Source organism: Sapajus apella, unplaced genomic scaffold, assembly GCF_009761245.1.
Source record: "Sapajus apella isolate SASKATOON/1434 unplaced genomic scaffold, GSC_monkey_1.0 scaffold17, whole genome shotgun sequence".
Taxonomy (NCBI): domain Eukaryota; kingdom Metazoa; phylum Chordata; class Mammalia; order Primates; family Cebidae; genus Sapajus; species Sapajus apella.
The window spans coordinates 12,550,748-12,565,027 of NW_022436957.1; the positions used below are offsets into that span (position 1 = coordinate 12,550,748).

Below are 14,280 nucleotides of genomic sequence, written 5' to 3' on the forward strand. Positions count from 1 at the left end.
CTACAAGGTACACATGCTGCTCACAGGATGCAGATGTAATAGTTTTGTTTCATGATTTTGTTCAGGGAAAGGTTCTAATAGAAATCCATCTGGAAGCTACTCAGTGTTGGTTTCATTTTCATTTGAGATGGGAATTTAAATAAACATTTCCTCCCCTTTCGTTTTTCCTAATAAGGCACTAATATATATTAGAGAGCTCTCTTCATTTTTGTGTTTAAAAAAATGTTAAAGCTCTTGGAAAGGTAACTCATGGCACCTAACTTAAAAGGTGAAGACATGCCTGCTGTCAAAGTCTTGTCCCCACTCACTCATTTTGTCTCCAGTAATGTTTCTTTGTATCCTGCCAGAGACTAGATACACTTCTCTGCTCATAAATTTATACTGCACCCACTCAAGCCCCCACATCATGGCATATGGTATGTGCTACGGGGTATTTTGCTTTTTCCCTTATCAACCTATCCTTAACCAATAATTATATAACTGCCTCACTCTTTGTAACAGATACTACGATACTCAATTAGATGCATGTACAGCCATTTATTCATTCAGTCCATTATTTATCGATATTTAGGATATATTTGATTTTTTTGCTACCATAAATAACCTTATATATTATGTCATTCACAAATGTATTGGTATATCTGTAGGAAAAACTGATAAGAAATGAATTTGCTGGATCAAAACATATGTGACTTGATGTTTTTTCCCCTCTAACATCTTATGAAACTTTTCAAAGATACTGCAAAGCTGATAGTAAATATCCATTTTGCCACCACCTAGAACCTTTGACATTTTACTCTGGTTGCTTTTTCAGTTACCTATCCATTTATCTGTCCCTTCACCCATGAAGCTATCTGTAGTGTGTATGTGCTAAGTTTTAGCAAATGCATGCAGCTCTGTAACTCAAATTCCCATCAAGATACAGAGCATTGCCAACACCCCAAATGTTCCCTTCTGCCTGCCCTCAGTCAGTCCCTTCCCCAGTAGGACTCCTTGGTGGTTAAGTCAGTTTGCTCTGCCATCAGGAATGCTTGAGAATGCTCCACACCCTCTCCAACAGTGTTGTCAAAGTGTTTATTGTGTAAAATGATAACTTACAGTTTTTGTTTTCATTTTTGTTTTGAGACTGAGTCTCGCCCTGTTACCTAGGCTGGAGTGCAGTGGCATGACCTCAGCTCACTGCAACCTCTGCCTCCTGGGTTCAAATGATTCTTGTGCCTCAGCCTCCTGAGTAGCTGGGATTCCAGGTATGTACCACTGCCCAGCTAATTTTTGTATTTTTACAAGAGATGGTGTTTCGCCATGTTGGCCAGGCTGGTCTTAAACTCCTGACCTCAAGTGATCTACCTGGCTCGGCCTCCCAAATTGCTACTGTGCCTGGCCAATAGTGGTATTTTCTATAACTTCTGTATTAATGCTTAGGTTCTTTTCATGGGTTGTTCTCAGCAGCCATTTTTGCCCCTGTATGCTCCCCATCAGTTGGCATTTGAATACCATTTGTGCATAATAAGCTATTGCTACCTAGGACGATGTATATATCAAATACATGAGATTGTAATATGTGTGATAGGAGTTCGAAGGCAGGAGTGTCTGGAAAGACAAATCAGAGAAGTATTAAGTACAAATAGGGAATGATGACATACCATTAGAAGGAAAAGATGAGATGAGGTGTTTGTGCACTATACAGATTAATTTAATATTCTTGTTTATGCCATATGCCACCAGCTATTATTTTGCATTAGGCAGTAGTTTTTTGGCGTTCCTTGAGTCTTTACAATGTCTTTTTGCTATATAATGGTAATAGTAAATGACCTGTATACTTTTAATCTGAAAACAAAAGTAACTTTTAATTAAATCTCTTTATGATGTTTTGAAATAGGTGAATGTGTTATTCCTTTCTTTTTTCTCATTTTTTGAGATGGAGTCTCACTCTGTCCCAGGCTGGAGTGCAGTGGTGCGATTTCAGCTCACTGCAACCTCCGCCTCGTGGGTTCAAGCAATTCTCCTGCCTCAGCCTTTCGAGTAGCTGGGATTACAGGCACATGGCACCATGCCCAGCTAATTTTTGTATTTTTAGTAGAGACAGGGTTTTGCCATGTTGGCCAGGTGGGTCTCAAATTCCTGACCTTGTGATCCGCTGGTCTCGGCCTCCCAAAGTGCTGGGATTACAGGCGTGAGCCATCATCCATGCCCAGCCTTTTTTTTTTGAGACGGAGTTTCACTCTTGTTGCCCAGGCTAGGGTGCAATGGTGCAATCTCAGCTCACCTCAACCTTCGCCTCCTGGGTTCAAGCAATTCTCCTGCCTCAGCCTTCCAAATAGCTGGGATTATGCATGCACCACCACGCTCAGCTAATTTTGTAGTTTTAGTAGAGATGGGGTTTCTCCATGTTGGTTAGGCAGGCTGGTTCAAACTCCTGACCTCAGGTGATCCGCCTACCGCAGTCTCCCAAAGTGCTGGGATTACAGGTGTGAGCCACTGCACCTGGCCCATTGTTCATTTCTTCCAAGTTGAGATAACAAATAAGTCGTCCGAAAAATACATCTGATAAGAGACTTGTAGCTGGTTACATAAAGAACTCTTGCAGTCCAACGATAAAGTAACTAATAACCTAATTAAATGTGGGCAAAAGACCTGGAAAACATTCTCCAAAGGAAGTATACAAATGGCCAATAGGCACATGAAAAGATGCTCAATATTGTTAGTCATTAGGGAGATGCAAATCAAAAACACAGTGCAGTAACATCACACTCAGTAGGATAATAAAAGAAAATCATACGTGTTGGTGAGGATGTGGAGAAATTGGAACCCTCATACACTTCTAGTGGGAATTTTAAATGGTACCAATGGGCTGTGCGTGGTGGCTTATGCCTATAATCCTAGCACCTTGGGAGACTGAAGCAAGAGGATCGCTTGAGCCCAGGAGTTTGAGACCAGCCTGGGCAGCATAGCAAGACCCTCCTTCTAAAAAAAAAAAAAAAAAGCCAGGCTTAGTAATCTCAGCACTTTGGGAGGCTGAGGAGGGAAGATCCTTTGAGTCCAGGAGGTTAAGGCTGCAGTAAGCTTGCATTATGCCATTGCACTCCAGTCTGGGCAACAAAGTGAGACCCCATCTCCAAAAAAAAAAAAGTATAGTTGCTTGGGAAAATAGCCCTACAGTTCCTCAAAGGGTTCAACATAGAGGGGCCACCATATAGCAGTTCCACTCCTAGGTCTGTACCCTGGAGAAATGTCCACGCAAAAAAAATGAGTGCATTAATGTTCATAGCAGAAATAGTCATAAAAGCCAAAAGTTGGAAATAACCTAACTGTCCATCTGATGAATGGATAAATGCAGTGTAGTCTATATGTATAAGGGCTATTATTCAGCCATAAAAAGGAATGGAATTCTGGTACATGCTATAACATGGAGGAACCTTGAAAATTTGCTAAATAAAAATAGACTCGGCTGGGTGCAGTGGCTCATGCCTGTAATCCCAGTACTTTTGGGGCTGAGGTGGGTGGATCACCTGAGGTCAGGAGTTAGTGACCAGCCTGGCCAACATAATGAAACCCCATCTCTACTATAAATGCAAAAAATTAGCTAGGCATGGTGGCAGGTGCCTGTAATCCCAGCTACCCGGGAGGCTGAAGCAGGAGAATCACTTGAACCTGGGAGGGTGGAGGTTGCAGTGAGTGGAGGACCGTGCCATTGCACTCTAGCCTGGGCAACAGAGTGAGATTCTGTCTGAAAAAAATAAATAAGTAAAAAGAAAGTAGGCAGACTTAAAAGACCACGTATAGCTTCATTTATTTGAAGTGTGTCTAGAATAGGCAAATCCATAGAGACAGCAAGTAGATTAGTGGCCTGGTGCTGAAGGTAGTGGAAGGATTATGGGTTGATAGCTAAGGAGTACTGGGTTTCATTTACAGGTGATGAAAGTGTTTAAAGTTGACTGTGGTATGGTTGCACAACTTTGTGAATGCACTAAAAACTACTATAAATTGGGGAATTGTGTGGTATGTGAATTATATCTCAATAAAGGTGTTACAAAATAAATCACTAATGGAACTAGAAAACTAGAAATTAACCAGTCTTATTCCTCAAGTAGTTTTCTTATTAAAATGGATCTTAGGACAGGCCTCAGGGGTTTTCTTGGTGAAAATTATTTATGCTTCCCCTTTTTTCTACAAATTGCATGCTCACTGTATTTTTGATATGGCTTGACATCATGTTTTCTGGGATTGTGTGGGTTTTATTATCATTACATGTCTGGGAAATTCTGTATTAGAGATAAGCAGTCTTCTATTGTCTTTTTTTTTCTTTGAGATGGAGTTTTGCTCTGTCAACCAGGCTGGAATGCAGTGGTGTGAACTCGGTTCACCGCAACCTCCACCCTCCAGGTTCCAGCAATTCTCCCTGCCTCAGCCTCCTTAGTAGTTGGGATTACAAGTGCCCACTACTATGTCTGGCTAATTTTTGTATTTTTAGTAGGGACGGGGTTTCGCAGTGTTGGCCAGGCTGGTCTCGAACTCTTGGCCTCAAACAGTCTGCCCGCCTCAGCCTCCCAAAGTGCTGGGATTACAGGTGTGAGCCACCATGCCTGGCCTGAAAATTATTATTTTTTTTAATTGGGGAAAATGATATTAATAGTATTCATTTTTTCCCTCTGTATTGCTTTTGTGTAAAGGGTCTCTTTATGAATCTGTGTGCCCAATTTGTGCATGACAGTTTAGTATTTGATTAAAGTAGAGGCGAAACTAGCAGTTACATGTGAAATGTAGCCTTGAAATGATCACCGTGCACCTGTTCTAGTAATAATAATTCTGTTATAGTATGTTATTTGGGTATATTGTGAATCCCCTTCTGCCTCAAGAGATGGGGATCTCACTATATTGCCCAGGCTATCCTCAAACTTGCCTTAGCCCCCTAAATAGCTGGGACTGCAGGCATGTGCTGTGATGCCAGGCCATTGTCAATTTTTTTTTTTTTTTTTTTGAGACTGAGTCTTGCTCTGTCACCCAGGCTGGAGTGCAGTGGCGCGATCTCAGCTCACTGCAACCTCTGCCTCCTGGGTTCAAGTGATTGTCCTGCCTCAGCCTCCTGAGTAGCTGGGATTACATGTGCATGCCACCTCATTCTGCTAATTTTTGTATTTTTAGTAGAGATAGGGTTGCACCATGTTGGTCAGGAGGCTGGTCTCAAACTCCTGACCTCATGATTCGCTTGCCTCGGCATCCCAAAGTGCTAGGATTACAGGTGTGAGCCACTGCGCCTGGCCACCATTGTGAATTTCTGGAAGACTTAATATCTATGGGTTACACTTGAGAAACATTGCTCAATAGAATATGATACATATGGATGTGAATTTTAAATATCTTTTCAAATAATTTAAGAGTTTCAGTATTTGTAAGTTTTTTTCTATCTGAATTAGGCTTAGAGTGTGGCATCAAACTATAACTCTGAAGTAGATAACCCATTTCCCTTTAATGTGTTAATTTTTTAAAGAAATCAAAGTTTTACATGCACATTATTTTAAAAGTGTCATGAAAAGCAGCATGTCTCCTCTTAGAGGAATATATTTGTTTTGGTTCCTCATACTTCTTGAATAATGTATAAGTTGCAACTTTAAAAATAAGTTGCAACTTTAAAAATAAACTTTACTGAAGTAAAACATAAATTGAGAAAAGTATACAAATCATAAATGTTTAGGCTTAATGAATTTTCACAAAGTGAATGTGTTACCTCATCTAGACCAAGAAATAAAATACTATGAGCACCCCAGGAGGCCGCACCCCCAATAGTGACCACTATCCTGATTTCTAGCACCATTTATTAGCTTGGCTTGTTTTTTGACTTTATACATAAATTATTTCCTACAGTGGATACTCTTCTGGCACCTTTTTCACAACATAGGTCTGTGAAACTCATCTGCACGGTTGCATCCAACAGTAGTTCATTCTCACTGCTGGGTAGCATGGAATCAACAGTTTATCCATTCTGTTAATGATAGAAATTTGGGTTGATTCCATTTTGGAGCTATTACGAATAGTGCTTTTTTATTCTTGGCCTTTGGATACACATATGTACACACTTGGGCAAAATTCCAGGAGTAGAGTTGACTGGGTTAGAAGGTATCCATATTGCCAAATAGTTTTTCAAAGTGGCCTTGCCAATTTGTTCTTCTGAAAGCACAGTACCGGATTTATCAACATCAGATTTTTTTTTTTTTTTTTTTTTTTTTTTGAGACGGAGTTTCGCTCTTGTTACCCAGGCTGGAGTGCAATGGCGCGATCTCGGCTCACCGCAACCTCCGCCTCCTGGGTTCAGGCAATTCTCCTGCCTCAGCCTCCTGAGTAGCTGGGATTACAGGCACGAGCCACCATGCCCAGCTAATTTTTTGTAGTTTTAGTAGAGACGGGGTTTCACTATGTTGACCAGGATGGTCTCGATCTCTTGACCTCGTGATCCACCCGCCTCGGCCTCCCAAAGTGCTGGGATTACAGGCGTGAGCCACCGCGCCCGGCCAACATTAGATTTTAAAAGATAAGATTTTATTTTCCTTAACCTCTCTATCCCCTTCTACTTTGATATTTTGAGTTCTTCAGTTGCATAAAACAATTGTAACTGAAAATCACAAATATTTGCTCTCCCATGAATTTTTGAAAGTCCATTTGTGATAAGAGTACACCTGCTAAACACCTCCTCCCACAACTGTGTTATTCAGAAAAGAAAGAGGTCCTCTTTTATTCAGAGAGTAAATGCACAGAATTTAAATTTGTGCCACATCATGACCAGGTAGTGTTCACAAGCGAAAAAAACTCAAATAGGATTAACAATGTGATAGAAGACAGAGTAAGGTAAAATTACTGATATAAGAATAACATACTGGAAGAAAGGCATCTTTACCATGTGTATAATCTGTATTAGGGCAGGGATAGCTGCTTAAAATATCAGTCTCAAAATTTCCATGGCTTACTTAGCATGAGAGAAGTTTATTTCTTGTTCACCTAATAGTCCAGTGTAGGTTTTCTTTGTAAGTAGGGTGGCTTTCCTGTATGTACATAGGATATGGAGGTCCAGGCTGCATTTATCCTCTGGCTCTGCCGTCCCTTAGGATCTTGGAGATGTCTGCATTTTGCCAGAGTGGGAGAGAAATGGTGGAGAAATAACTTGTGCTTCTACGAATAAAAGTCTTCTTACAGAAAGGACAGTTGTGGCCTCTGCTTACATTCAGTTGGTGGGAACTTCACGTGGAAGTCACCCCTAGGTGTAAGTGGGCTGGGGAGTATAGTCCCTGGCTGAGCACTTGTCCTATAGTGCCAAGTCCACAGGAACTTGAGGGAGCATGGGGTTTTGATGGATAGCTAGCTAGCCATGTCTGCTGTACTGTCTCCTTGAGGATAAGATCAGAATAATTAATATTCATTAAGTGGGGACAGTTTTGCTTCTGTTAAGGTGCAAATTATGTTAAGTGGTGAATTTTCATATGGAAATTAGTTTAGACCTAAAACTAAATGGCTTTCTTGCCTCCTTTGGTACTGCATAGTTGTGTGATTCATTTTAATTTCCTTATACTTTATAGTTAGGTCACCTCTCAGTGAAACCTAGAAACTACCATATTTATATCAATTTTGCAAATCACTAAGAAAGAAAATACTCAGGCTATGATGTGCCATTGGTTGTAAACATTGTTTACGTTTGATTTAACACCTTCTCCATCTTTTTTCTCCTTCTCCTTTCCTCTAGTTTGAAATTGGCACAATGGAAGAAGCTGGAATTTGTGGGCTAGGGGTAAAGGCAGATATGTTGTGTAACTCTCAATCAAATGATATTCTTCAACATCAAGACTCAAATTGTGGCGGCACAAGTAACAAGCATTCATTGGAAGAGGATGAAGGCAGTGACTTTATAACAGAGAACAGGAATTTGGTGAGCCCAGCGTACTGCAAAGAAGAGTTGAGAGAGGAAATCCCTGGTGGAGAAGCTCGAACAGATCCCCCTGATGGTCAGCAAGACTCGGAGTGCAACAGGAACAAAGAAAAAACCTTAGGTAATAATCTGTTCAGTGGTTGGACAATTCACATGCTAATCATTTTTCTTATGTTTTCTGCAGCCCAGATGATTTTGATCACAGCCACTTTAGAGATGCTTAGCCAACACACCTGGTGTCTCTCGTGAGGTCAGTCCATGTGTCTGCTGCAGTTATGTGCAGGAGGCGAAAACAGCAGAGAGGATGCTTAGTTTTTGTTTTCTAAATAATCAAGAATTGGCTAATTTTTAAAATTTTTTGTAGAGGCAGGGTCTCACTGTGTTGCCCAGGCTGGTCTCAATCTCCTAAACTCAAGCAGTCCTCTCCTGCCTCGACCTCCCAAAGTGCTGAGATTTCAGGTGTGAGCCACCATTCCTGGCCACACTACAGTTATTTCTTATCATATTCAGTAATCATGTTTAATCGTCTCTTAAAGGGCTTGGGTTAAATGAGAGAAGATTTCATTAATAAAATTTTATGTGAGTAGAAAAGCATTCCTTTTTGAAGTCAGCCTTTTTCCCCCATAGCGGTCTGTATGTCTGAGTTATTTTAAGATACATATTTTTATGCAATATCTTACATATAAGAATGAATATTTAAAAAATTAAAATGGTACCTGTTAAGCTGGTACCCAGCTTAAGAAATAAAAGATTACCCTTTATTTTGAAATGCCATTTGTCCCCTCCTATCTCAGCCCCTCTTTGCCAGAGTCCTTACAGTATTGTTAAGGTCTTTTTCCCATGGGAAGAGCTATCTTGTCATCCTTTAGTTAGTTAACCTTAGTTAACACATGGAATATACTTAGTAAAGCAAAAGTTTTTTTTTTTTTTTTTTTTTTTTTTTTTGAGACGGAGTTTTGCTCTTGTTACCCAGGCTGGAGTGCAATGGCGCGATCTCGGCTCACCGCAACCTCCGCCTCCTGGGTTCAGGCAATTCTCCTGCCTCAGCCTCCTGAGTAGCTGGGATTACAGGCACGCGCCACCATGCCCAGCTAATTTTTTGCATTTTTAGTAGAGACGGGGTTTCACCATGTTGACCAGGATGGTCTCGATCTCTTGACCTCGTGATCCACCCGCCTCGGCCTCCCAAAGTGCTGGGATTACAGGCTTGAGCCACCGCGCCCGGCCAGCATAAGTTTTTTAATTGTTCCTAGGAAAAGATAAATTCACCTGTGATTATGTGTGTCTTAGGCAAAGTGTAGTACCAACTGAAACTCCCTTTGAACTTGCTTCTATATTTGAACTTGATTAGGAGGAAGCGTTTAAAAATATTCTCTGCCCTTTGTAACTTGCCCTTTGTTTTAACTTGGACATCAGTGATTAGGCAAGGCAATTTTTTTTTTTTTTTTTGAGACGGAGTCTCGCTCCCTTGGGCTGGAGTGCAGTGGCGCAATCTCTGCTCACTGCAACTTCTGCCTTCCAGATTCAAGTGATTCTTTTGCCTCAGCCTCCCGAGTAGCTGGGGCTACAGGTGTGCGCCACCACACCCAGCTAATTTTTTTTTGTATTTTTAGTAGAGACAGGTTTCACCATGTTGGCCAGGATGGTCTCAATCTCTTGACCTCATGATCCGCCCCCCTCGGCCTCCCAAAGTGCTGGGATTACAGGCGTGAGCCACCGTGCCTGGCCTAGGCAAGGAAATTTTTAAGCCTTTAACAAGTGTTCTTATATATAGCTAGCAGCATTAGTGAGTAAGTGAAGAAATTTGGGGTGGGGACGGGGAGGGGAGAGAGGCCTGCTAATCCAGAATTTAAAAATTGTCTTCTTTATTGAACTGGTAAATCTCTTACTTCTAATTATAGGTGTAAATTAGTTTACTCTGAATGTCAGAGCACAGGAATCGTTAGTAGAATTTGCAGGTTAGATTTCATCTCATTCTTCTGGGACTTAATTTCTTTTCTTGTTAATCATCAGGAAAAGAAGTTTTATTACTGATGCAAGCCCTAAACACCCTTTCAACCCCAGAGGAGAAGCTGGCAGCCCTCTGTAAGAAATATGCTGATCTTGTGAGTATTAAATCAAGGATGTGAGAGCCATATAAAATATAGTGAAATGGGTATGTGCTTGATAAGTTTCTTAAAGTACAATTTTGATATGGCCTTTAATGTAAAATTCTATCTTATTCCCAAATTGAAAAAGAGAATCTGGTTTGTTGGGGCTGTTTTTGGTTGTTGCTGATGTTGGGGCTTTTTGTTGGTCATATAATTTCATTTTATGAGGTAATATATAGGGAACATTATAATGCTAAGATGTGGCATAGATTTTCTAAAACTCAGTTTTAGAGTATAAATCAGCCTTTCCATTGCTATGTTGTGATGCCTTAGGTGCCACTCAGTTGGGGTGTAGTGGTTCCTGTCTTAAACTTTTACTAAGGGAATTCTAGAGATCAAGGATCTAACTGTTCTGATAGAAATTGTGAGTTTGATGAAATTGTCTGTTGAAACAATACTGTGTCTCAGAAATACTTACTTAGCATCTACCATGTGTCAGGCATTCTTTTTTCCATCTTCCAAAGACATTGACCTCATCAAAGAGTTTCTTCTCAGCTATATTATTTCATGTAGCATTAATTCTCTTTGGAATTATGAAGGCAGTTTCAACTTGGAACCCCTGTCATCCTATTTGAATTGAAGAATGGGAAAGTCATAGAACCCTTTGAAGAAATGGTTGTGGGAAACTTTCTAATCTAAATGCTAAAATTATTGCCTTTTGTGAAATACTTAGGGGAATTATGCTGTACAATTTTTATGCATCTTCATCTGTTACAACAGTTAATTCCATACCATATCATAAGGCATTGCTTTTTTTTTTTTTTTTTTGAGACGGAGTTTCGCTCTTGTTACCCAGGCTTGAGTGCAATGGCGCGATCTCGGCTCACCGCAACCTCCGCCTCCTGGGTTCAGGCAGTTCTCCTGCCTCAGCCTCCTGAGTAGCTGGGATTACAGGCACGCACCACCATGCCCAGCTAATTTTTTTTGTATTTTTAGTAGAGACGGGGTTTCACCATGTTGACCAGGATGGTCTCGATCTCTTGACCTCGTGATCCACCCGCCTCGGCCTCCCAAAGTGCTGGGATTACAGGCTTGAGCCACCGCGCCCGGCTTGCTTTTTTTTTAAATCAGTGATCAGCTCTAAAAAAAAATATGAGTTCTGTTTATTACTTGAAGAATGATAGTTACTTTCCCTCAGTTTATAAAGTGGTCCAGGTATACCTCACTTAGCTGGCATTCAGCAGCCCGGCACCTTCCACTATTTGTAGCAGCAGGACGCCCTGTGCATCACTGAAAATGTCCCAGAACAGTCACAAAAGCAAAGATGGCAGAAAACACAGTGTGGTTGGATTGATGGCTTCAGGAAAGGAATGCTTCCATTGGCTGCGGAAGCCAGTGCCCCTTGGTGCCTTTCACATGAGGAGAATCATGCAAGAAATGGTGGAAAAAGAAGAAAGACAAGAACAGAAAAGGGAAAAGAAAAAAATGGAGAAAAGAGTACAAACCAGAAAAAGCAGTGTTGAAGGTTAGTTACCCAACCCAGTGATGTGACAATGACAGAGAGCTGTGAATTGGTTAGAAGAGAGAACAAATAGCGATCTGGGGCAGTTGTTCCCAAACTCACACTGATCATTGACATGTTGGTTAGAATGCACACTCTGATTCACTAGGTCTCGGTTGGGGCCTGGGGATCTGCAATTTAGCAAATGCCCAGGTGACAGTGATGATGCTGCCAGAGCTTGGATCACACTTGAATTAGCAGGGGTCTAGGGTGTTTTTGTTCGTGGTTTTTGGTTTTATTGTTGTTTTGTGTATGGGTATGGTTATTGTTAAGCACCAGCAGTAATGGCTATGTTTATTTCAGGATGTGACACATTGAAGACTTACCTAGTGAGTGATCTCTCTTTTATATAGGTTTGTGCTAAAAATTTGAAAGACAAAACGTGTATTGTTTCCAGAATATGTTCTAAAGCTTGATTTCTTGAAGCAACACATATTTCACTTAAAAGGTAGAGTATGTGTAGGTTGTATAGCAGTGAGGCCACCAAGGGAGTAGTAGCCTTTTCCCAAGGATTATTCTGAAAAGTTCCCTTTTGCCATCACTGCCCTCTACCCCTTTGTGATACGTATCATCTGATGTCATTGTGCTTGTTGCAGTGACATGCATAACTGTTTTGTGGAGCAGTTGGAATGGAGTTCTGTCCACTGTAACTGGGATTGTCCATTGGGAAGACCCTGTGGCCAACACGTTCACCAGATCACAAGGATTCATGAAATTGTAGCGTTTTGCTTTTAGCTATGGATACCATTAACATGATCCTTAAGTACTTTGTAATGCTATTCTTTCTCATCCTGTAGTCAGTTTGTATAGATTAGTATAGCGTAATAATCTTAATGTAGGTCCCATTCTCCTTACTCTTTTCTTCTGAAGTATCTTGGCTATTCTTGGCCCTTTACTCTGTAGATTTTAGATTCAATTTAGTAGTTCTATGTGTGAGGGAGCACCATCTGGGATTTCAAAGAGCATTTCACAGAATATGTAGATACATTTGGGGAAGAATTGCCATCCTAATGATATTAATGTAGCTTAAGAAAAGTGGTTATCCTGGCCAGGTATGGTAGCTAAGCCCTGTAACATCTGCACTTTGGGAGGCCGAGACAGGATTGCTTGCAGTCAGGAGTTCAAGACCACCCAGAGCAATGTCGCAAGACTGTGTACACACACACGCACTCTCACACATGCATACCTGTAGTCCCAGCTACTTGGGAGGCTGGGATGGGTGGATCACTTGAGCCCAGGAATTGGAGGCTGCAGTGAGTTTATGCCACATGACACCCCAGCCTGGGTGACAGAGCAAGATGCTAGTTCAAAAAAAAAAAAAAAAAAAAAAAAAAAGGTTATTCTTATGGGAAAAGAGTGAAAGTAGATCCTTACACACCAGAGGCAACAGTCAATTCCAAATAGATTAAAGGCTTAAATGTCAAAAGTTAAGCTTTAAAATTTTTAGATAGTATTTTGATTTATTAATGGGTAAATATTTTTCCAACCTTGAGTTAAGGAAGGATTTCTTTTTTTTTTTTTTTGAGACGGAGTTTCACTCTTGTTACCCAGGCTGGAGTGCAATGGCGCGATCTTGGCTCACCGCAGCCTCCGCCTCCTGGGTTCAGGCAATTCTCCTGCCTCAGCCTCCTTAGTAGCTGGGATTACAGGCACGCGCCACCATGCCCAGCTAATGTTTTGTATTTTTAGTAGAGACGGGGTTTCACCATGTTGACCAGGATGGTCTCGATCTCTGACCTCGTGATCCACCCGCCTCGGCCTCCCAAAGTGCTGGGATTACAGGCTTGAGCCACCGCGCCCGGCGGAAGGATTTCTTATAACACAAAAAGCACTGTCAGAGGAAAGATTGTAGAAATTGGCTTTATTGAAATTAAGACTATATTTTTGTTAAAAGATGCCTTTGAAAAAGTGAGAAGACATTACAAACGAGGGAGAACATATTTCCAACAAATATGACCAGCAGGAGATTTAGTATCAAGAATATCTAAAGAACATTAATGTGAAAAGGACAGATAGCCCTGTGGAAAGCTGGGTGAGACATGAAAAGGGCATTTCATAGGAGTGGATAAACAAAGATATGGAGATACCTTAATATAAAGGTCCATAAACATTCAAAGAGATGTTCTACTGATAAGTGATTAGGGAAATGCAAATCAGGACCACAATGAGATGCCATTTTATTTTATGTCCATTGTAGTGACATAAATGAAGAAATCTGATCATTTTGGAGAGGATGTGGATCTACATGATCTCATATATTGCTGTTGAGAATATCAATTTACCAGACCCTCTGGAAAGTACTTTGGCATTGTCACGTGAGATCGAACATTTAAGCCGGGTATGGTGGTTCACGCCTGTAATCCCAACACTTTGGGAGGCTGAGGCAGGTAGATCACCTGAGATCAGGAGTTTGAGACCAGCCTAGCCAACATGGTGAAACCCTGTCTCTACTAAAAATACAGAAAACTAGCTGGGTGTGGTGGCGGGTACCCCTGTAATCCCAGCTTCTTTTTTTTTTTTTGGGGACGGAGTTTCGCTCTTGTTACCCAGGCTGGAGTGCAATGGCGCGATCTTGGCTCACCGCAACCTCCGCCTCCCGGGTTCAGGCAATTCTCCTGCCTCAGCCTCCTGAGTAGCTGGGATTACAGGCACGCGCCACCATGCCCAGCTAGTTTTTTGTATTTTTAGTAGAGACGGGGTTTCACCGTGTTGACCAG

General features: G+C 41.2%; 1 protein-coding gene across 6 annotated transcripts in view; it reads left to right on the forward strand.

Annotated features, from left to right (window-relative positions):
• Positions 1–14,280, forward strand: part of TXLNG (taxilin gamma) — a 55,607-nt gene that overhangs the window by 20,142 nt on the left and 21,185 nt on the right. For all 6 annotated transcript variants that reach the window (XR_004271121.1, XM_032285994.1, XM_032285992.1 and 3 more), the window contains 2 exons: positions 7,730–8,033; positions 9,926–10,017. Coding sequence is in view for 5 of the 6 variants with exons in the window: in XM_032285994.1 (XP_032141885.1) it covers positions 7,730–8,033; positions 9,926–10,017 (396 nt within the window). In the remaining variant the exon portion in view is untranslated. The remainder of the gene's footprint in view (positions 1–7,729; positions 8,034–9,925; positions 10,018–14,280) is intronic.